The sequence below is a fragment of the Embiotoca jacksoni genome, unplaced genomic scaffold, assembly GCF_022577435.1.
Source record: "Embiotoca jacksoni isolate LCO1_2020_lvr unplaced genomic scaffold, fEmbJac1.0.p SCAF_1, whole genome shotgun sequence".
NCBI classification, from domain to species: Eukaryota; Metazoa; Chordata; class Actinopteri; family Embiotocidae; genus Embiotoca; species Embiotoca jacksoni.
This window is the reverse complement of record NW_027185229.1, coordinates 12213467-12236399: the sequence shown is the minus strand read 5'-3', so window position 1 is coordinate 12236399 and position 22933 is coordinate 12213467. Positions and strand designations below refer to the sequence as shown.

Below are 22933 nucleotides of genomic sequence, written 5' to 3'. Positions count from 1 at the left end.
TATATCACATAAACGTTTATTTAGTTTGATGTTAAAGGGCTAAAAAAAAATACTAACTAAAAACTAATTAACACCTCTCAGTGTAGCGCAGTACACTTTAGGGCTTCAACCAGCAATTATTTTCACTCTGGCCATCTTTTTGCCAGGTATTTCTTTCATCACTTGGTATTTGAATTTTTTTTTATCAAAAATATCTATCACAAAAGGCTTCTTTAAATTGCTTGTTTTGTCCCGACTGTCAAAAACCCAAAGGCATTCGATTTGTCTTCAACTAAACAATTTTTCAAATCATGCCTGCAAATTGTCTAATTGGTTATTAGAATAATAGTTCTAGCTCAACAGCACAGCCAACAGCAGAATACAGCCTCGAAGCGTAAATGTAAAGTTCCAGCACCAATCTAAAACAGTTTCAACAAAAATAGATAATAACATTAATTATTGTAGGGATGTTGTTTAGGTTTACAGGGTTTATGCAAAAATAAATATAAAGAAATGAAATAAATTTAAATCTTTGTTGAGTGTGTTGTTACCATGCTAATATTTGCTAATTAATACCAAAAAATGCAAAGTAGCCAGCTGCGCCTGATAGGAATTTGATTAATTTTGCAGGTATTTGGACAGACATTCAAGTATTTGACAAGCCGTGATGGTGAAAAGTAGGAAAATCATCAAAGTTAATACAATTCATTCTATGTTCCTAAAAATGTTACTTCAAGACTTGTCACTGAAACCTGAAGACTGAGAAAGTCAGGGGATCACATCCAATATTATCGCTAACATGGCCAAAAACATCACAGCAAGTTCACTTGAAGATATCAACCAGCTACATTAGCTCTGAAATTTACACCACTGGTGATAAAAGAAGAAGTACGCGCACAGCTCACTGTGTTTGTTAGTAATAAAGGTCTGATTACTTTGGAAACTGCTCTGTTAAACCTATTTTATAGACATTTTTTTTCTTCTACTTCCATAAACTCTGCTGGCAATGGGGACTGATTATCAATTATTCAGGTGACATCTCTCAGTGTGTAAACAATGCCTTTGTGGTTTCAGATCGATCTTCTGGAGGGCCAATACATTAACAGCAGTAAGGGCTGAGTTACATCAGAGATGATAAAAGTCAGTGGCTGGGTTTCTCCTCAGGGACACACTCGCAGTAAGCAAAGAATATAAACAATGATGTATACTGCAGCCAACACGAATCTCATTCATTATTTACAAGGCTTCGTTTATTATGGCTGAGGGTGGAAGCAGTGCCAAAAGGTTGTGCACACAAATTGTGACCAGTTAATAAAGGACTGACACACAACCTCAAGGTTGCCAACTTAAAGATGGAATGTGAAGCCACTACAGTAATGCACTGTTTACATTATGTCAGCAGACAGGAAATAGACTCAAATAGAAAATGAATCAAAGGCTTTTGTGGCTGGAGCCAAACAGACACATTTTTGAGGACTCACATAAATAGACCACTTTCTTAGCTAACACTTGTTGCTATAGCAGGAGACTGTCAAGTGCAATTCATGTGTTTACAGATGGCTGCATTCCACCTCCAAATGTGGCCTGAACAGATTAGAGCTCAGGGCTTCCTGAGTGTGTTTCCACCTGTACTTTTGTTGGCACTATGGTCTGATCACGGCCAGGTCGCATATGTCCAGATTGAATATAGCCAAATGGAAACAGCCTTGTATTGTAGTGTTGTGTTGGGTAGCTCACTGTCATGAATTCGACACAAAAAGAGGAATTTTGCCGCCTTTATGTGATCAACTCTGAAACTAGGCAGTCGTGGAAAGGAGAATTTTTATTTTTTTTTAATTGGTATTCTCTAAGGTCTGTGGTAGTGCCTGTTAGTGAAAAGGGGAACTCCTACAACAACCGAGGTTTGATTCTGGCTTCTGTCGAGGTGGGCCTCCAAAAAACAAGGAAATAAATTCCCTCTAGTTGTAATATGGTTCAGAGATATGAGTGAATTTGGACTTCTATAATACAAAGTGACCATCTAACAAGAATTGCCTCGCCTCACCTAAAAGTAAAATGAGTTTTGCACTGTTTGTAACTGATTTTATGCAAAATATATTTAGGCTATGTAAATGGTAGGATTACAAGTCAAGCAGTGGGTTTAACAATAAGAATAACGTTTTAAACACATTATGACAAGTTCAAATGTCTGCCTTCAAAAAAATATCTATCCAAAGGACCTGAACTGGGACACTTAAAGGAAATACAACAGGTTTGACATCTTCCAATCAACTGTGAGAAATGATAAGATAAGATAAGATAAGATAAGATAAGATAAGATAAGATAAGATAAGATAAGATAAGATAAGATAAGATAAGATAAGATAAGGTAAGATAAGATAAGACTTTATTAATCCCACAGCAGTCTTCACAGCATCTTAAAGATATAGGTAGAAAAGATGAGTATAAAAACATGCAAATACACATGCAATGAAAAATAGAATAAAAGTTTTTCTAAAAATATAACAAAAAAAATGTACCTCGGTTTTGTATTACTATACTTGATTCTGAATGAAGAAAAAACAGATTGTCATTACAAGTAGGTCATACAAAGTATATTCTTTATTGCATGTTAGTGATATGTGTTTGCTGTATGAGTGTACATGTGATTATATATTCATTTATTGCCGGTCCATGACATCTATAACTCTGCTTAGAAATCACAAAAAATACACCTTACTTATAACTCCGATACTTGCGTGAGAATCTACCAAATTGAATTAAGATTAAGAACAACAATAACAGTTGAAACATATTGAGGGGCCCAAAATGGCACGTTTAACCCTTGCGGCTAGTTATGGTCATTTTTTTCATTCACCATTAAAAAGTGCAGCTACCCTAAATGAGGTCTAAGGTGCACTTATATTAGCCTTCCATTTAACAATACCTTCGTGAACTCATGGGTTGATGATAACTAGATATTGCACAGTGCAATAACAAACTGTAAAAACAGTGTATGAGAGTAATGCCGCTGCTGCAGGCTGCATCTGAAATTGTATAAAACAACATGATGACACACCACTAGAATAATTGCTTCTCCATTTCGTTGGTGAATATTTGCACAATGAATGTGAAACTGTAACCATGCCTTAACTTGATTAGTGAGCCACCAGAAATCTACAATAATCTGCCAAATATGAGGTCATTGTTGGTGTGGCACTTTTGCATTTTCACTAAATGATGAGTGGTAGTTTTATGGGCTTTTTGGACGTACAGGTGTGTGTGTGTGTGTGTGTGTGTGTGTGTGTGTGTGTGTGTGTGTGTGTGTGTGTGTGTGTGTGTGTGTGGGAGGGGGGGGGGCGTATTTAACTGTTGTGAAATCACAGGGGAGATGAAATCGGAGAAACATGCTCCCCATCAGCAGTATAACCGCTCAAACCCGCAGTTATGGAGTGTCCATTTGTGGAACAATTTTGCAACAAAGCACTTTACAATTGATTGCAAACCTCAGCCACAAAGCAAAGTCACGTTTTCAGCAGAGGGTAAGCTTCTGTGCTTCAGAGACTAGCCTCATAGTAACTGAATAAACGCCCAGTTATTGATGGCTGCACATAATGTCATGGGTTGAAAAAAGCAACTATTCATCATCAAACATTTAATGTGAAATTCTTGCATTTATTTACAGTTGTACATTAGAACTAAATAGCTGGCATTTTATAAAGAGTCCTCTGCATTAAATATAGGAAAGATGAGATACAGACAATGTAACAACCAAGGAAAACACAGATTTTTTTTTTTTTTCAGGGGAAACCTTGTCAGGCCAGCAAATGTAAAATAATGAAAATATGGACGGCGAGAACAATGAAAATAAACACAGAATTTTTTTTAAAAGCAAGATGTTATTATTTAAATGATGTGCCCAAAGGCAAAGTCGTTACATTAACTGCTTACAAATGAACATTGAAGCAGATATTCACAGAGAATAGTCTGGGCTGTCATGTCAGACACTGAGCTACTCCACAGGCAGTAAGTGGGAGACTGATTGTGTTTTTGTAACGTCGTTGACATTTAACCCTTGAACGGGCGTTGCATTGTTGCAGTGCTGCCAAATTTCAAACATACATTTGCGTTTCTAAAACCCTGCTGCCGCTCCTTTCCAGTACTGTTCTCCTTTAAATCTGCTGAATCATTCATCAGTTGCAGCCACAGCCTTATGCAGCCTTGGAGCCAATGCAGCGTCACAGTTAAAGATGGGGGGACTGTAGCAGTGGGGAAGACACGGCTTCGACTGCGAAGAGTGCGTGAGCTGCAAACAAAATAGTCTCTGGAATTCCTCTGAAGGGGATGTTTCAAGGTTGGGTGCAGGCCAGGACTCTCAGGTCGCACTTGATGCTGCCTTTTGTTTTTTCTTTTATTGATCAACTTCCACGAATCCAAGCTGATGTATTCAGATTGGCTTTTTTTGTCTGACCAAACCCCAAAAACATTGCATTTGGAGTATTTTTTTTTTATTGATAAACCCTCAAACAATTGATTTGTCAAGTTCTCTGACATACACAATATATTCTGATCTGACAACTCTACAAGCAGATGGCGATTGTCCAGTTCCCTGTACAAAACTGTTACATATGACTGTCATGTGACAAAATAATTTGGATCAGTGGACAATTTTAGGTGACCCCTTTTTTTTTTTATCTGCTACTCCTATGGTTATGGTTTGATAAGGTTAAAGACCAATAAACTACTTGACTGTTCAGTAAGTGTATACACAAAAATCTGCAGTCTCTTTAGGCCTCCATTTCTATTTTAGTGGATCTATTGTGACGCATCTACAAATAACTACAGACCTAAATACAGGACTATATTGGAGCCCTGGAAGGCTCTAATTTAGTTTTAGATACAAAGTTTTAAAACACACACCGAGTGCCATATTTATGTGGAATATTATCAAAATGGTCAACTGACTCAATAGTAGTCTTCCCCTCCCAAATGCCTCACTAATTCACAGTATGCAGTGCTAACAACATGCATGCGAGCTGGCAGGGTAAAGTCTGTTAACCAATTCGGACATCAGTGTTGTCACATACAGCGCCTCCAAGACATCTCTACAAACCTTCCAGTTTGCAATGCATGTACGGAAGCACTTGGGAGAGAAATAGCACGTGTCTGTGTTTTGTTCTCTCTGAACAGCCATACTTTTTGGTATTTTATGGGGTTAACTCGGGTCACATCAGAACAATAGCTTGTTGCTGATTAGTAGTTTTATTTTTTTATATATTTTATGGCTTAATTCCAGGGGAAATTACACATGTTCAAGACCAGCACCCACAATCAGCAGACTGATTTTTGCAGCTGTTGCCCCCACCCCTCCTCCTCCTCCTCCTCCTCCTCCTCCTCCGCCTCCTTCTTTTACACTGCTGGAATATTCAAGTCCATCAGAGTGATCAGTGTCTCCAGTCCTACTCTGGGCTTAAGCGTTTGCTTTAATTACATCTGTCACGGGGAGCAAAGTATCTCTTTGTGTGATAAAGCCCTCGCTAGACTGTTTCTAGTCCCCATCTCTGTGAGATTCAGTGTAGATTTTGTAAAAACAAATGACTGAAAATAACTGCCGGGGTGCTCTAAAGCCTCTACTCTCGACTCTCCTGGGCATCGAAGTGATCACATCGCAATTCTGTTTCCATTTGGCCTACAGTTCCTATCCCCTTGTTGTGGGACAAGGATGTCAAAAGGAACAGCTGCACGCTCTGGTGTGTGTTCATGTGCAACATATTGCTTTTACTCAGCTCTGAAAGGAATTAGGTCAGCACATGAAACATTCATAAAAGATGCATTACTGTATGTGTAAATGGCTGACAGCTTAAGTCAAGAAGATCCCCCCCCAAACATTCCACGCCCAGTGTCTGGGTAGATCTGTGTCTCTGCTACACACACAGCAAATTGAATTTCTTTCTCAAAATAAAGCTTATTATGGCATGACCACATCCACCATCATGAGCTTGCACTATTACTACAAACATGTGACTGCAGTTGCAGAGTATTGAACCCCTTAAGGATGGGAAACAAAAGGGTTCACATGCAGAATAACAACTATTTAAATGCATAAAGATAGTGTTGCTCAAGTGCTGTACGAATGATCGTGCACAATGAAGCATAAAAGCGAAGCTCTGTTGGGAGTGCAAACAGTGAGGTGGCTGTGGATAACGTGCAGAGCCGTACACACAAGCCACAGCCATCCATATCTTTTGAGCATATTTCACCAGGGTTGTAATCTTGACTGTACTGTCGAGCACTTGAACACCTCTTTTAAGTCCTGATATATGTGAGACATCCTTATTGTTGTTGTAAGGATCTCTGGTTGTTTTGTTTTTGGGGGAGGGGAGACCGTGTACATGCAGCGGGGAGGGGGTGGTACAGTTAGCTATTTCTGTTTGAGCTGCTGTGCAAGAGAGCTAGACTGTCTCTATATTCATTTTTTTCTTCTTCTGTTTAGTGAAAGGAAAACCCTGCCCTGAAACAATTAAAATGTGGTATTCTTTTTTATAGTGTTTACCTCCCTTCATATCAAACACTTCACTCTTGATTCATGAAGATGGTCAAATTACTCTAAAGCTGAAAAAAGATGAGGATGCCAGATGGCATCACCAGAAAATGTACTTTCTCAGATTTCAATTGCAAACTGAAAATCATAATGATTCCTGATATTTCAGTTTTCTAAAGCATTTATCTGTAAAGGCCCTGAACACTTCAGAGGGCTTCACGTTTAAATGTTCATGAGTAAACATGCAACAAAAACAACAACAAAAATTACAAACAGCAACAATGACAAAATCTAGGCAATTTAGCTACTCTGCTCCATAAGGACTGAGTAGATGTAGATTGGTACGATTTTATTGACAATGAGCTATTAACGTTGTCATTCAAATGTTGTTAAATCCTGACTGGTGCAGAGAACCATGTGACCTCACCTTTAGCCAATTCAAATCAGTAAAGGAATTATAAAAAAAAAAAAGAAAACTGTTTGGCAAAAAATGTGTGTGTTTATGTGGGACCCCATAACTCATTGCGAAAAGCTGAAAAAGAAAATAATAATAAAAAAGTTTTTTGGGCCCTTAAGCATTTTTGTTTGTTTGTTTTGTTTACTAGTCCCAGCTATAAAATCTGTTATATTGTGCTGTCATGTGTGATGTGAAGAGGGTTGGGGATAGTTATTACCCAGCAGAGGATTATCACCCGACTGCAGTCTTTTCTTGCGATTCATATCAACACAGCCCTGTGTATACCTGATTTTAATTTAATTTAACTTGAATTTAATTGTCAGTATTTCTACAAATTTGCAGAATTTAATGACACGAAGAGGATTGCCTTTTACACCAACATTACTTTTATTGTATTTTTACACCTAATTTTGAGGCTGAATATCAAAAAATAGATAGATTTTGGTGCAAAAGAAAATTGATAAATATAAATGGAATTTAGTTTTCTTTACCAGGACAACATGTATTACAGCAGCTGAACAGTTCAGAGAGGTCTCCACCGAACGTAAGCAGACTCACAATGGACAATTCAAAACAAAATAATCAAAGTCAATGCACCAGAACCAGAGATGCTTTTCTTCATTAATGCCTGGTGCCTACATTTCCCACAATGCAACGCAGTCCCCAGCAGTTCAATACGGTGTGTTATGCTCATAGCAGCTAATGTAACCTTGAGCCTCAAGCCCTCAGGCAGAGACGAGCAGCGGGCTACGCAGGTCAAGCGATCTCACTTAACTCCAGATTCATAGATTATTTTTTGGATTTTAAAACGTGTGGTCTTCATACCCAACCAACACGGACGCAGCCTTTAAATAGCAGGTTTCAAATATGCAGTGTTGCTTTCCAAGACCTGTAAACAGACTTTGATGTGAAGAATTGCTGGACTTCCCCTTTAAATGAGTAAATTTGAATTTTCTGAATCATTAATTTTGGATTTGATTAATTCTGTTTGGTCAATTTGGACTTGTAAACTTGAAATTCCTAACATCCTTGCCATGGCCCTGTAGCATGCATTATGAGAGTCTCCTACAGAATGCCGTTTATGTCCTCTCATCACATTGGTCGAGGGTGACGTCATGTTTTGTCCTGCCTGTCCTGCTGTGCTGCTCCCCAGGGCCCTGCAGTCAGTGGGACCCGGGGACGTCTCCGCATAGTGCGTAACGGCATGAGAGATGAGTTGGCACAAAACATGAGGTGCTTTTGAATCATCCTTTGTACCACTGAGTTTTGGCCAACTATTAAAAAAGAATCGATGCTGCACCAAAGACTCAAGGGTAAAATTCACACAACAACCTATTACTGTCTCAGTGATGCCACATGCTCATTTATAGTCCCAGATTGTAGTCACATTACTTCGGCAATGCTCCACATTAATCATGGCTATGCTGTCCATGCTAAATCCTTCATTGCTGCTTTCAGATGTTCCACTTTTGAAACAGACATGAGATCCGAAAAAACTCAGGACTTGCATCGGCTCTAAAATTACCCACAGAGGGGTTGAGCAAAGTTTAATTTTCTGTGTGGAGTTTTTCGGTTTAACGACCTCTGATTGAATTTCAAAAGATTTCTAAGATGATTTCGAACACTGCCTGCACAGCATTAAGTGAGTTTTAATTTAAAAACTAAATGTAATCTAACCTTGCAGTGTAGTGCTGAGTAATCCAACGTCTGTCAATTGTCACTGTATGCAGCACGACCTTGGAAAAAACATTTGTCCCTATTCTTTGTGAGATCTGGTGACTGCAGTGCTGGACTGCCGTGACAGTGACTGCTCACCTCATTTATGAAAGATCGAGCCGTCTGCCAAGTAGAGCCCTCTTGTTGCAGTTTCACCGACCGTTTCACCTTTCAACTGCTCTTGACCCCACTTGCAGCATTTTAGGCCCTCACCCACTTTGTAGGTTGTTGAGATGTACTGCATTTTAATACACAGCAATATAATAATAATAATACAGCACGGATACGGTCATTAATACAGCAATATTCTTCACTCAGGATTTTTAGTGAAGACAATTCTAAGCAAATGTCTGGGAACCCCTGAATAAATTATATGTCATGCAGGATTTGGATGAGAAAAGAAATAAATGTAACCCCTGCAGCCAAACAAATTCGTCTGCCTAAATTTTTTTACATTGAACTGTGCTAGTAGCGTTTTAATTGTATGGACTGTATTTAGAAGTGGTCTGAAAACTGAAGCCAACGTTTAAGATTGCCCAGAGGGGCTGGCTCCAAAAAACTTCAGGCTCCATAGACTCCCATTCAACTTCTCTAATGAAATAACACGTCAATATTTTTTTTCCACAAATTAATATAGTGTAAAACACTAAAATCACTCAATCAGTGTTCTGGCATTCTTTTCAGAAAATAATTCCATAATTAATGACATATTAGGCCTAAAACAGAGGTATGTTTGGGGCAGTGAGTGTCTGTTTGATTGACAGGTGTGTGGTGCAGTCAGACCTCCACTATAGATGGGTGGGTTTAGTGTCTTCGGGTTCCCGGTCAGATCCCCCACTCACTCCTTCGCAGCTCAAACAATATGGTCACTTCCGGCACCAAAAAAAACAAGATAACGATGACTGAACTGACCTTCAAAACAGCAGTCCACAAACCAATGGATGACATCACAGTTGGTTGCTGCCTGTTAGATGCAAATGAAATGCTACACAAAATTGCAATGCAAAAACAAATTCTTTAAAAATGTGCACATGATGTCGTCCTGAAGACGAAACTAAGATGTATGTTAACTCTGTAAAACCATCTAAAACTGATACTTCATACAATATCTCGAATCAAAGACTTACAAGATAAGTAGATTTGCGTCATCTCATTCTTCAGAAGAAAAGGATGGATTTAACATCATCTAGTGATGATGGTCTTGTCCTCTTTTATCACTTGACAAAAGAAGATACATTTTGGAACTTCAGCCAAACCTGCTATGATCCTGTTTCCTGCTTACTACCAACTCTACTACATCAAAAAGTGAACGACATAAACTACTCAGTATTCTAATAGCCTTGTTGTGAGGCAATGCTGCTCCAGACGTTGTCCTTGAGATCATTGTTTTTATCATTTTTGTGCCCCTTGTCATATAACACCACAGGTGACTCGAGTCTTGTTAATACAGAAGCTACATGACTTTTTTGTCATTCTGAGGTAATATACATGGTATCGTCGCGTCAGAAAATGCAGTTACACAATTCACCCTTGAGGACCCTGAAGGAGGTGACATACTTTGTGCCTGAGAATCCTAATTGGCTTACAGACCTGGGGTTTATGATTTGTCTGTATTTTGGTGGTATCTCGGTGATTGAAACCTCCCGGCCCTCAGCTTCATGCCAATATCACAGTGCTTTTACAGACACTGTGAGGGTGGGAAATTTGAGTATCGGTAACAAAAAAAAGTCTGCAGTTAAGACTAGAATATGTCTTCAGTGTGCCCCTAATCAATGACATGGATTCCAAAAACAAAACAGGGACTTTGTGACATACCACATGGCCAAAAGCTGCAGAGACAGCTGAGCACAACAGACGTGACACCGCTCTATTGTTTTTCTTTTCCCAGTTATGCACACCTTTCATCCTGTCCCAGTGCTGTGCAGTGGCTCATGTGGCTGTAGAGACATTAAGCACATGTTCCTCGCCGAGCTAAACATGCATGCAGAAGTGAGCTGCCAGGTGCCAGGTTTGCTTTTCTCTCTGTTCAATCACAACTCTGAATATGGAATGAGACAAAGTGGCTTATATATAGGCTTCCTGATTAATAAAACATGAGGCAGCCTGATTCAAATGAAAGGAACTGTAATCTCCTCATCAGGCCCCCTCCGTCCCCTCTGACTGAATGTAAGGACTAAACCAAGGCCTATCAGTAGTTGAGAGATAGGGGCGGTGGGGTGCAGTGGTTGGAGGATGGCGGAGGAGTCCAGGGAAAAAGCCTTTGATGTAAGAGCAGCATGTCAGCTTAGTACAACAGCACCGACTTAAATAGGGAGATGAGGGGAGCAACAGAAGAGGTTCCTGCAGGCTAGAGGCAAAACTAGGGAGCGGCAGGGCAATGTCAGTCAGCTCCACATCTTTACTGTAGAATCCTTCTTTTTGTCAAAGTACATTTGACATACACACTTAATTGGGCATTAGAAAAAAAAATGTATGTTTCATGTCATTTAAAGAAAAATTCTGTTTTACTGCGGATAACAAGACTTCTTTTTGCCATCATTTCTCTTGGTTATGATTACAAAATAGTGACTACTGAAAGGCCAATGTTGGGCCAGGACGTCAGGCAATTGGGTAGGTGCACAAAAAAGTAGGGATACACTCATTTTCTCTCATTTTCCAAAATCACACTCATCTTGACTGACAGCTGATTGTAAAAGCGGGAAACTGGAGTCATTTTGCCAAATTTTGTCTGCAGACACATTAAGTGTCCCATTGCACCTGCACTGGCTCAGTTTATCTAATGGAAGTAATGAATATTTTGCTTTCTGGCTGCTCCTGATGAAAGATTTCAAAATTTGAATGCAGCACGAGTTTCACCTTTTGGCAACAATGTTTTGGCGTATTGTTCTGCACCATCTCTCACAAAGCTAGTGATGTAACCTGTATGTGCTGAACAAGGTGGATGCTAATCAAAGGCTTCTTATGAAACCATCTCCATGTACAAAGATTTGATTTAATCCACATAACACACTGGTGTGCTCTCAGCCTCCTGACTCTAGCTGTTAAAGCAAGAGCATTGTCGGGCTGTCAGGTGAAAACTTCTGCAAAATAAGTATTCAGGTTAGATCTGTGTTCGGTGCTCTGAGTGCTTCATATGGCATCAGAATGAGCAGAATGAAAATCTGCTTTGAGAAAGCCAAATGAAGACTCAGCAAAAATTCCAATTTATTTTTCTGTTCCGGTTGCACCCATGTGCAGCAGAAAAAATACTTTACTTTTCCTTCAAAGCATCACAGTGAAAGAAGACGTCATTTTTGCATTACGTCTAGTGTATTGTGTAGCTGATTCACTGTGACATTGCCCAGCTGGGTGCCATGGTAATACCACCAGTACAGATCTGTCAGTCCTCCTTTTTCTACCCTTTAATGGATATGGTTCTTTAAGTGGCAGGATCAAAGCCGCAGTCGGGGTGCCAGGGCTAGGAAAGGGTTAGTACCGAGCAGAAGGGATGGAGGAATGGGGGAGGACGTGCGGGTTTGCACTTGCTGCATTGCCCGAGCCCTGTGTGGCTGATGCTGCACTGGAAACGTCAGGCTTTGGATGAAATCTGCCACATCGCTTCAGGGAGACAGGGTGTGGGTGAATTAGACATTAAGATTAAAATGGTAATTAGATGGCATATCACAGGACAATCCTGTAAGTGTTGCCTCAGAGTTTCACATACACCAACGCTGTTACGTAACCATAACAACCACGACAACGTGACAAGCACTGGAAACCAAGGGCATGAACACAACGATATCCACCGCTGGCAAAAGAACTTGAAGATCCTTTCTGCAGTACTGCGGTGGCCCTCATATCTAAAGATAGATGCCCCTGTGAAAGGGTCTGATGTTCAAACAGAATGTAGCATCATGCACAAGTAAAAAATAAAAATATAGTACAGTATGTAAGCCAAGAAGCCTGTCTTGTATATTATACTGCAACTCCTACAGCCCTCATATATGATTCAATAACTGAGCCCCTTATTTAAACAGCTGCACCAACAATTTCTCTTCTACTCATCATTTCTCCTACTGCTGTGAAACCAGTTGAATCTGTAGCATCATCCAGGGCTGGCTTTAAGTTAAAATGAGAGATTTACCAGGGTCTCATATCAATCTACTATTGAATACCTTTCAAAACAGTAAACGACTACTGCTAAGGCTACTGAGCAACAGTGACCGCCTGCCCAGTGATTCCCAGTAGAAATGCCAATCCCCCTCACAAATAAACACAATTCACAGTCCAACTGGCATTTCACTTTAAATTGCTGGCTGCTTTACATCACTGAATGTAGCTACTGGAAAAAAAAAAAAAAACACCAGTAAAGAGAAGCAGACAGACAAACACCATGTCGGCTCACAGTAGGAGAGCCAAGCTCTGCCTTCTGCCATTTGGATCACCATGGAAACAGCCAAATACACAACCAGCGCTCTCATCAGCCTCAGCTCAACATACTGCAGTCCATGTGTGATGGCAAGTTGTACATCTTCCCATGCTGCAAACAATACTAAAATTATATTTTGCAAAACAAACTGATGGCACACAGGTTGACTTGGTTGTTTTGCACTAATGCTATCATCTGCAAGGAAACCATTCTGTTTGTCTGAGGACGTCAGTCATTTATGATATGAAGAGGAATTGGGCAATGAAGGGCTGACAGGTGCCAGTGGAAAGATGCATATAGGTCTGCAAATCTTGAGTGTTGGTAAATAAGGCTGTTAAGTGTAGTTAAGTGGTGTGACACCAGTTGGAAACATCTCACGCAGTATTGTACATGACACAAGTTCGCCTGATTCATTCAACACGTCACTGTGCATGACATTTTTATTAGGGCAATTTCACATAGAAGGCCTACAGCACAGCGGTAAGTGTATGCAGGGGGTAGTCCACGACGCACGTTCTCAATCATCCAAATTCAGCGGGATGGTCACGGATACGGGCGAACCCCGAAACCGCGGTGTGTCCCCCATCCAACCCCATACAGTCAGTGATCGAACCGCCTGCCCTCAACACCAGCTAATGAGCAGGTGACAGATGTCCAACAAGCGTTTAGGCCCCCCTCCTCTCTTACCTGCTCTGTGCGCTTCACCCAGGCGGACCTCGGTGATGCTGCTCGGGTCACTCTGAGATCTTCCCCGCTGCAGAACGCAGTCCTCGTCCATCAGCCCGTCCGATGATGCCATGGTGAAAAAGAAAGGCTAAAAGGCGAGACTGTAAGGCGTGATCACCGTCAGCCAAGGTCACTGGCATCAAGTGGAGGAGCAGATTTAATGTGGTCGAACTGCTGCAGCTGCAGCTCCTGGTCCCCGATAAGCAGCAGTGCTGGGGAAATCCATTACGCGCGCAGCATCATGCCGCCTTCACGTGATGCTCGTAAAAAAGACTTTTAAAGATCTTTAAACATACAAGACTGAAATAGGCTAAGTATAAAATATGAGCTTCAAAATCTTAAGCTCTGTGTGACAAAAACCTGCTTTTAAATAATTCCCCTATAGTTTGGTATCAACACATCCCACCAAAGACCACTTGTAATCAGCCTATAGCAATTCTATGGTGATAAACATGGGCTAATATTTCTAAAATACTACAATAATAGCACTTTTTTCAGGAAAAATTCACAAATTCCATCTGTCCCCAGAAAGCTGGATTCATTAAATATGGCATTGCATCATCAATATCTGCACACAGGCAAGTCGTTTGGCTTCAATAAATCTGTGCTTTATCACAATTGTGTCACAATTCTTCTAATAAGCAAAGCTCGCCCATTTCCAGGGACTATTTTGCGCTTTGATGTGTCATATGGGAGGTCACCTTTGAAAAGAAATATATCTTACAGTCCGTGAAAGCAGCGTTGGATCCAGGTCCGTTTGGGATTGATAGAAAATTAGGACTTTTTTTTAATGACATTGTCCCACTGGACTGAACCGTCCATTGAATGAATTATTCCTACAACCAGATGCAGGGTACTCTCTGGTCATTCAATTTACAAAGGCCTTTTTGTGATGCTACTGAATTGCAAAAGTCAGAAATGTTCAAGTCCTGCACAAAGTCGACCAGTAAAGAAAGGATCTAAAAGTGTCCTATGGAGGAACTGTATGAACAAAATGAGAGATAGCCAGTGAGGATGAAACATTTGAAGGTTAAAGGTGCCTTGTGGAACTGTTGACCACCAGTAGCAATAAGAATATGTTTATGACTGCATTCTTGCTTATATCTGGGGCACCTAGGAGGATAGAGATACATGCCTGCACACCAGTGGTGATGCAATACATAGTCCTGCATGCAGTTTCATGGAAAGAGTTGAGAGTTAGAATTATATACGTGGGCACCTCTGTTTTCAGTTTTGTATTGAAGGGAGTAGGTTCACTTATTGGTGTGGATTGGGGTTAAGGTTAGGAAACATGCAAACATGCATAGGCTACACACATACCCAGGAAACTGTGTCATAGCACCCAGGATACCACCATCTACTCCTGATTCTTGGAGTCACAATGTTTCCTGCAGAGCTGCCCTCAGTGATCAGAGTCCGAACTCAGCTTGTACTTAGGACTTACAAAACAATAGCCTGGAGTTTAAAATAGCAGTTTGTCTCTTTTTTTTTTTCCTCTATTTTTTCAAAGACTTTGGCCAGGTTGTAAGCCAAGGTGAACATTGTCCTGTGGAGGCTAAAATGGAGGACATTTATAAATATCCTGTGCCAGTAACCAAAAAAGAATTTGGGTTAACGGGCTATAACCAGAGTTTTTGCTGTAGCACATACTGGGGTGATAAAAAAGGCTTGTTTAATCTGGTTCCCCTGTGCACCATCAAGCTGCTTTCAATTGTGTACAGAAACACAATCATTTCTGTTGCTTTTGGAATAAAATATTACCATGAGTCATGCATAATTAGAATGAGAGTTATGTCTTCATTCTCAGCAGGAATCGCATTACTGGCTGTTTGGCTCCACATAGGTTGTGTCTTGAGACCACTTCTGTTTGTTGTTTTCAGACAAAAACTGCAAGGTGTGAGTGTCCTGTGGCAGCCTCGGACGTTTCATTGCCCTCTGTGAACTCTCATTCTTAACTGAACTTTTGATACTGAAAAAGAAAATCCTAAAAGAAGATTATAAACCAAGATGTGAAACCATAAGCATATGAATGGATTTTTATCGGAAATGTACGAGGGTATCACTATGCCTACGTATGACTCCCTGACTGTCGGAGTAAGATGGAATTTGAGGTCAACATGTAGACTGTTCTGGCTCCAGCAGTAATGAGGACGCTTTACAGGACTGTATTAGCAAAGCTGTTAATTTACCATAAGGATAGTGACCAAACAAATGTTGGGGTGTGAACCTCCTGTATGTGTCATCTCGTAATTATAATCATGTTTTGCTTGCTTTAGGCTATTTTTAATAAATTGCTTAAACTGTTACCTATGGACAAGCTTAGCATAACAAAGTATTGATTATTGTAACTATGACGACCAGTCCCCTATCTTAATCTTAAATCACTTTCACCCAAACCTAAACCTGAGAGCCTAAACTGCCGCGCGTAAATTTGTCTTTATCTTCTGTGCGAATAAATGACGCATTGACACATCCTTTGGCCTTTCATGGCTGGATAAATTATTAAATCAGAAAAGACTTTCAAGTTGTTACCACTTTTTGTGTAATGTAAATACAATTGATTTGTATTTAACCCAAGTGCCTTTTATATTTTATGGCTGAGATTGGCTACTGCGTCATGACGCGGGCCATCTGTCGGATTCACATCCAATGTAATAGACTAACAAATAGATTACTTATTAACTAAATCGGGAAATTGAATTACAAAAAAATTGCTTTAATTATATATTTTAGTGGAATTCAATACTTTGGACATCCACCAAACATGTCTGTGTAATTTTGGGTCGGTTTGGTCATGTTCGCTCTTGCCCACTGAAACCACAAAAATAGCCCTCTGCGTCAGACCTTGAGCTGGTGGAGGTGCAGGCGCAATTTCACCACAAAATTGAAACACAAAGTGCACTGAACGGGCTCATCTTTATCGACACACCCCTTGCTGCGCCATTCGGACCGTCTAGGGTCTCTTGTGTCCCACGAACAGGTTATTGTGCGGATATTCTGAGTGTCCAATAATGTGTGGAACCCTTAAATTATTTTATATTCAATCGAAAGAATTTCACTTTTAAACGTGAAAATAGTGGAATATTGCATAAAGGATATAAAGACACAAAAGTGTCATCTCGTTATGGAAAATTGAACACAGTCATTTAACTGACTTTAATAAATACATATCTGGACAAAAGAAGGTATTAACCCTTAAATATCTGACTATGTCAGTGCTTCAGAGTAAATTGTCCAGAAACGTTGAGACAACTGAAAGTTCAGTGATTTAAAAAAAAAAAAGAAGAAATAAGCCATGTATAATTTGAGTGGATGTTATTGGGTCTCACCGGTAGGTGGCAATAAAGAACATTGAAGTAACAACCTTTCACCAACACAGAAGAAGCTGTCGGACAAAAATGGAGGAGATAGAAGCTGGTGGGAACTATTGTGCCAGTGGTTCAACAAATAATTCAGATTATCTGGCGGTTCCTGATGCCCCGAAAACACCTGAAGATGACAACTCGGGGAGTCCTCCGTCGCAGAATACCCAGGACCTGAAAAGTGTCCTGGTCACCAGCGTTTTAAACCTGGAGAAGCTCGACGTTGACCTGTACAGGTAACAGGTTGAAGTTATTACAGGAATTTGACAGTTCAGAAATGAATTCTTTCCGGACGTTTTTTTTTTTTTAAGCAGAAACTTTTCTGGGGCTAACTTTTTTTTTTTTTAAACAATGAAACCACTTAAACCAGTAAGCAATGTAGATTTTGAAAAATAATTTTTTTTTTAAAAATGTTACAAAATGTAAAGCATTTAATGAGGAAATACACTTGTGGAATTAATGATGGCTCTATTTCACTTTGGGGAGGACCTCTGAAACGTTTTGATCTTGGAGCGAGTGTGCTTTTGTGCTTTTGTGCTTCAAATGATTCACTGGCCTCCTCTGTCCGCTGTAGTAGACCTTACACTCACAGCTGCTCCTATTAGCCTACGTTGTCGTCCACCCTATTTATAACAATAAGGGTAAGTTAAAGATCAGAAACACCTCTCTGTATAAAGTTATGCAGTTCAACATCACCGCAAACTATAACCCCCCCCCTGAATGACTATGTTGGGGGGAATTACCACCTCTCTAATATAACAAAATCTGAACATTATAACAATCATGGAAGCAGCAATTATTGCAGAACTTTGTTGTGTTAGCTTTAGCTCAGTGTACCTAACCAAACTGCAACTGTGTGTGTTCATTTCAGTAATTTCTCTGACTTTCCCCAGAGGGACGCACCACTGGGTGCCCCGCAATCAGCGCTTGTTTGGAGGTCAGATCGTCGGTCAGGCCCTCGTAGCTGCTGCCAAATCTGTCGGCGACAGTCTCTATGCCCATTCCCTCCACTGCTACTTTGTACGAGCCGGTAAGACGAACCGACCCTGTGCAGCGTAAACTTGAACGTGGGACTGCGATCACCTATCAAATAGAATCCTTCCATTGTCAGTGTAATGATATTAAGACTTTTCACAGCCGGAGAAGCACAGGTGAGACTACTGACAGGTATTGTACTGTAGGTGTCCCACTAAGCAAAGCCACAGATTCAGCATGTACAACACCTTGTATGACTCCTGTGCTTTTCCCGTGATGACATGTCAAAAGTCTGCTGTGAAAATGCTCTTTTAGCTTTGTTTTGGTGAATTCCGATTTTAATTTGATCTGTTTAGATCATATTTCATTTTTAAATTCTTTTAGTAGTTCCTCTTTCTATTGCCCATTGAACTATCACATAAGCAACTTTGTAATTAAGTAATTACATTGTAATTAAGTCTATTTATCCATAGATTAATTCATGTTTAAACAAATGTATTTTTGCCTTTTTATTGTACAGTTAATAATCACAGAAACTCTCTATTAATATTTCTATGATACCTGTGGTCGTCCAGGATGAGTAAGTTGCTGTTGTGTTGTTTTTTTTCCAGGGGATCCTAAGGTGCCAGTGCTGTACCAGGTGGACCGCACAAGAGATGGTCGCAGTTTCACAGTGCGCTCTGTGAAGGCCATCCAGCACGGACAACCGATCCTGATCTGCCAAGCGTCTTTCCACATGCCGCAGCCAAGCCCCCTGCAGCACCAGTTCACCATGCCGGTGGTCCCTCAGCCTGAAGACCTCCTCACTGTAGAGGAGCTCATTCACTTTCAGCTCAGGTACAGTAACCCCATTTTTTTATAAGCGACTCGTGGAAGTTGATAGTACACCGGGATAAAAACAGAACATTTTCCCACTTCAGTTTTCCAACTTACTGTACTTCAGGTCCAAGTCATTTAGTTTGTCTTGTTTTCCTGCAAAACATTTAAGATATCAGTGCTTTTTTACCTACCTTTTTTGGTTCGGACCTTTGGACTTGTCAGTTTGGTCCAAACCATATTACCAAGTGTGAAAGGTGCCTGGTGTCTGGACCAAAGGACCAAATTTGGTCCAACCAAAAGAGGTGGTCACGGTCCCAATCAAACCGCAAATGAACCGAACCATGGTTCAGTTAATTTGCAGAATGAAAGCAGTGAGAAAACACTTTTTGGATGGCCTAGACTTTTGGACTAATTACAGGAAGTTGAGGCAGACTACTGTGACCCATCAAACAATAGGAGAAGAAAAAACACCAGAAGAGAAGTAAAACTGAGACGGAGAAGCACATGGGGAGAACTAAATTATAATTTGGCCCATCGAAGAAATCAAAAGTCAACTTGAAAAAACTTCTAATTTATTTTCTGAAAAGATAATAGGTGACGGTAGTAATGCCATAATAATGATAGTACAGTGGCAATGTAATGAATCTGTTTATTCATTTTTCACCATTTAAACTAAAAGGCTATGATAACACACCAATGTCAGACGCATGTCTGTCTACAAACAAGTCAATGTCAAAAATGTTGATATTAAAGCGAAACTAACTAGATCGATTGTGCACAAAGTAGCAAAACCTTGGTGTGAAAACAACCTTAGATATCTGCCAACAGTCCAGTAAAATGGAAGCCATGGAAATTTGATTTGTGGTGGAAATCAGCAGCCTGAGGAGTGTAACCTACTACTCACAGTGTCCTTTTGACTCACTGTTACAGTTTTTATTCAAATTCCTTTTTGCAAAAGAAATAGCAGAAACATAAGTGACTTAGTAAATTAAAACACAGATGTGAAGAAAATCAAACTGAAGGATTTAGAAGACTGCACGCCTTTAAGAGTGGATTCTTTATTTAAAGACGATAACTATGTCATAGTTATGGTTGGATTGGAAACTGACTCCAGTTCCAATCCAACTGTGGAAGCACACAAAGCCTATCTATGACCATAGGAAAAACACCATATAGCCCATCCTTTATCGTCCCTGGTCATTTTATTAAACCTGAATGCAAAAAACTATGCTATCTGGAGCATTTCCACTTACAGCGAAGATGTTTACTTGTGCTTTATTGTACAATTGCATTTGCCACAAATGTCCATTAAGTACCCTGCAGAAGAGTTGTGATCTGTATGTCCATGCATTGTTTTACAGTCAACCAGACCTGGCAGAGAATGCAAAAAGAGGTCTTAACAAGCTGCTGGCTAATGAGGTCCCCGTTGAGATAAAGCCAGTCAACCCAGCAAACTTTCAACGACTCAATGCTGCGGGACCGAGGAGGCTGTTCTGGGCCCGAGCACGAGGGCATATAGGTAAAATGCATTTCTTCATCCTGCCCTATGAGAAACGCATTTTATAATACGCTGGGTAGTCCTATGGCTTCATTCATAAGCCACGCATTTTATTTGCGCCATTCTTTAGATTAAATCAAGCAATATAGTGAGACTCCGAATTCTACATTAAGCAATACCCTGCAATAAAAGCAAAATAATACATGTTTACTGAAGTCCAAGCAATATTTGTTGATGCATCTTATTTGTGTGTTCATGCAGGTGAAGGCAACATGAAGCTGCACAGCTGCGTTGCTGCTTATGTCTCTGACTTTGCGCTCCTCGGCACAGCACTGCTGCCTTACCCCAAATACAGGGCCCAGTTCGCCGCCTCCCTGGACCACGCCATGTGGTTCCACAACACTTTCCGCAGCGACGAGTGGATGCTCTACGAGTGCGAGAGCCCATGGGCAGGTCAGTGTGTTGCTCACATCTCATCCGCTGCGTTCCATTCGTTGTGTCTGCCTGTCGCAGCAGCACAAACGGGCCTCTTATACTACAGGGTACACAGATACACAGTTTCTCTTTAAAAAGTTGAACAACATATGGCGACAGCGGAATCAACGTCGACTTTTTTTTATTCGCTGCCCGACTGGTGAATGTGGGACAGACCACAATGTGAAAAGGGGCTCCAGTGTTCATTTTTATATTTTTACGAGGTGCGTCTTTTTAAATGTCAGCAACCCCAAAGGATACATCGCCGCTGCAGGTCCAACATCATCTCTTGTCCATCCCATCAACAAAACACGACCCCGCTTGATTATCTTCTGAATCGGAAGCTGGTGAGGGGGAGCGAATAATTTCAAGAGTGAGTGTTACAATGCAGCATTTGGTCACACCACCACACTACTAAGTGGGAAAAGAAGCTCATTAGAATGTGACATGATTCAAAAAATAGCAATGCTACATTATTAACTTTATTTGCCGCGTTGCAAACCAGCTGCTGCATTCCTCCCCCTGAGAGACCCTGGGAATTAGATTTGGCACCACGTCTTGAGCAATACCAAACTGTAGGGTTAGGTATTCATCCACAAAGTGGGACAAGCACAGTGGGAACAAAATCTGATCTTACGTTGGAGGCGGCGCACTAAATTACTGATGAATGAGTGCCTTTAGAAGAAAAGGCCTAATAGTCATGGCTACACGTATACATATGCACTTATATGTATTTACAGATTGTATTGGTTGTTGATGTACGTGACCACAGATGCTTTCACTGTGGCCTGTTTTATAGTGTTCGTTTGGAGGTCGTCCGATTGGATTTCATTTGTCACGACACTTGTACTTCAGTGGTTCCCAGACTTCTCAAACCATGTACCACTATGTACCAAACCAAATGTTACAAGTACCACTTCCTGCTGCAGATACCAAGAGTTTTTTTTTCCTAAAATAAATTTGAATGATTTAATCATGTGGTTGCTGTGAGAGACTAAATAACAACAACAACATAAGGCTGCAGTTTCTAAGTTAAAGAATACATTTGCATCTCTGCGTCACTGCTGACTCTGACTCCCCTCCAGCATTGAAAGCTATTGTTAGCGTATGCTGGACATGACGTGATACACATGCAAAGTTTATTTCTATAATATTTAAAAGATTAATGGGTAAGTTTTAAATGCTTGTAATGTGTTTATGTAATAACTGTTGTGTCTAATGAAATGACAATTTTTTTTTGGGGGGGGGGGACTTTTTGGGCCAGCTGAAGTGCAATTGTCGTGCCTTAGAATCACCGCTGTAGATTTAACATCTGATAATCAACATTTACCTTAATAACGTGTTGTATTTACTTTACAAATATTGTGTAAAAGTTAATATTTTTAATTGTTAGAAGTGAATGTATTTATTATAAATATTGTTGAAAACAGAAACTACTCTTTACACATTCCCCCCCCCCATGTGTTTGTGCATTTGATTCTAACTTTCAAACATATAATGGGTATTTTTTATTATTTTTTTGCATGCTAAGCTCATCACCTTATCGTCCTTGTCAAAAACTTAGAAACACATGAAACTTTTTCTGCATTCCTGCTTTAAGCCGAGCATGTTGTGTGTGTTGTGTCCTACAGGGAGCAGTAGGGGGCTGATACAAGGCCGAGTGTGGAGAAGAGATGGGGTGCTGGCAGCCTCATGTTCGCAGGAGGGCGTTTTGAGAGTGAAACCAGTGACAGAGCCCAGCAAACTATAGCAACATTCCAAAAGATTAATTTATGTATTTGTATCATCTAATCATACGTATTGTTTAAATGAGTATCATATCATTGAACATGTTACGAGTTATTCCTATCTTAGTGTCACCGTAAAAGCACTGGAAGATTTTCCACATGACTGTGAATGCCCTAAGAAAACATCTATAAATGCATTTAAGACAAATATTTTCTGACTTCTTCCAATTAAAATAGTAGCGTCATCCAACCGACTGCGCTGCGTTGCGAGT

General features: G+C 40.3%; 2 protein-coding genes across 3 annotated transcripts in view; one reads left to right on the top strand and one right to left on the bottom strand.

Annotated features, from left to right (window-relative positions):
• phactr3b (phosphatase and actin regulator 3b) overlaps window positions 1-14010 on the bottom strand; it is a 48545-nt gene extending 34535 nt beyond the window's left edge. For both annotated transcript variants that reach the window (XM_069168633.1, XM_069168781.1), the window contains exon 1: window positions 13768-14010. In XM_069168633.1, coding sequence (XP_069024734.1) covers window positions 13768-13879 — 112 coding nt within the window. In that variant the 5' untranslated portion in view covers window positions 13880-14010. The remainder of the gene's footprint in view (window positions 1-13767) is intronic.
• A 3193-nt stretch (window positions 14011-17203) lies between these two features.
• Window positions 17204-22869, top strand: acot8 (acyl-CoA thioesterase 8). Its single transcript, XM_069168537.1, has 6 exons — window positions 17204-17404; window positions 18062-18198; window positions 18755-18980; window positions 20324-20481; window positions 20722-20913; window positions 22566-22869. The coding sequence occupies exons 1-6, from the start codon at window positions 17205-17207 to the stop codon at window positions 22682-22684; spliced, it is 1032 nt and encodes a 343-aa protein (XP_069024638.1). The 5' UTR covers window position 17204; the 3' UTR covers window positions 22685-22869.
• The last annotated feature ends 64 nt before the right edge of the window (window positions 22870-22933 follow it).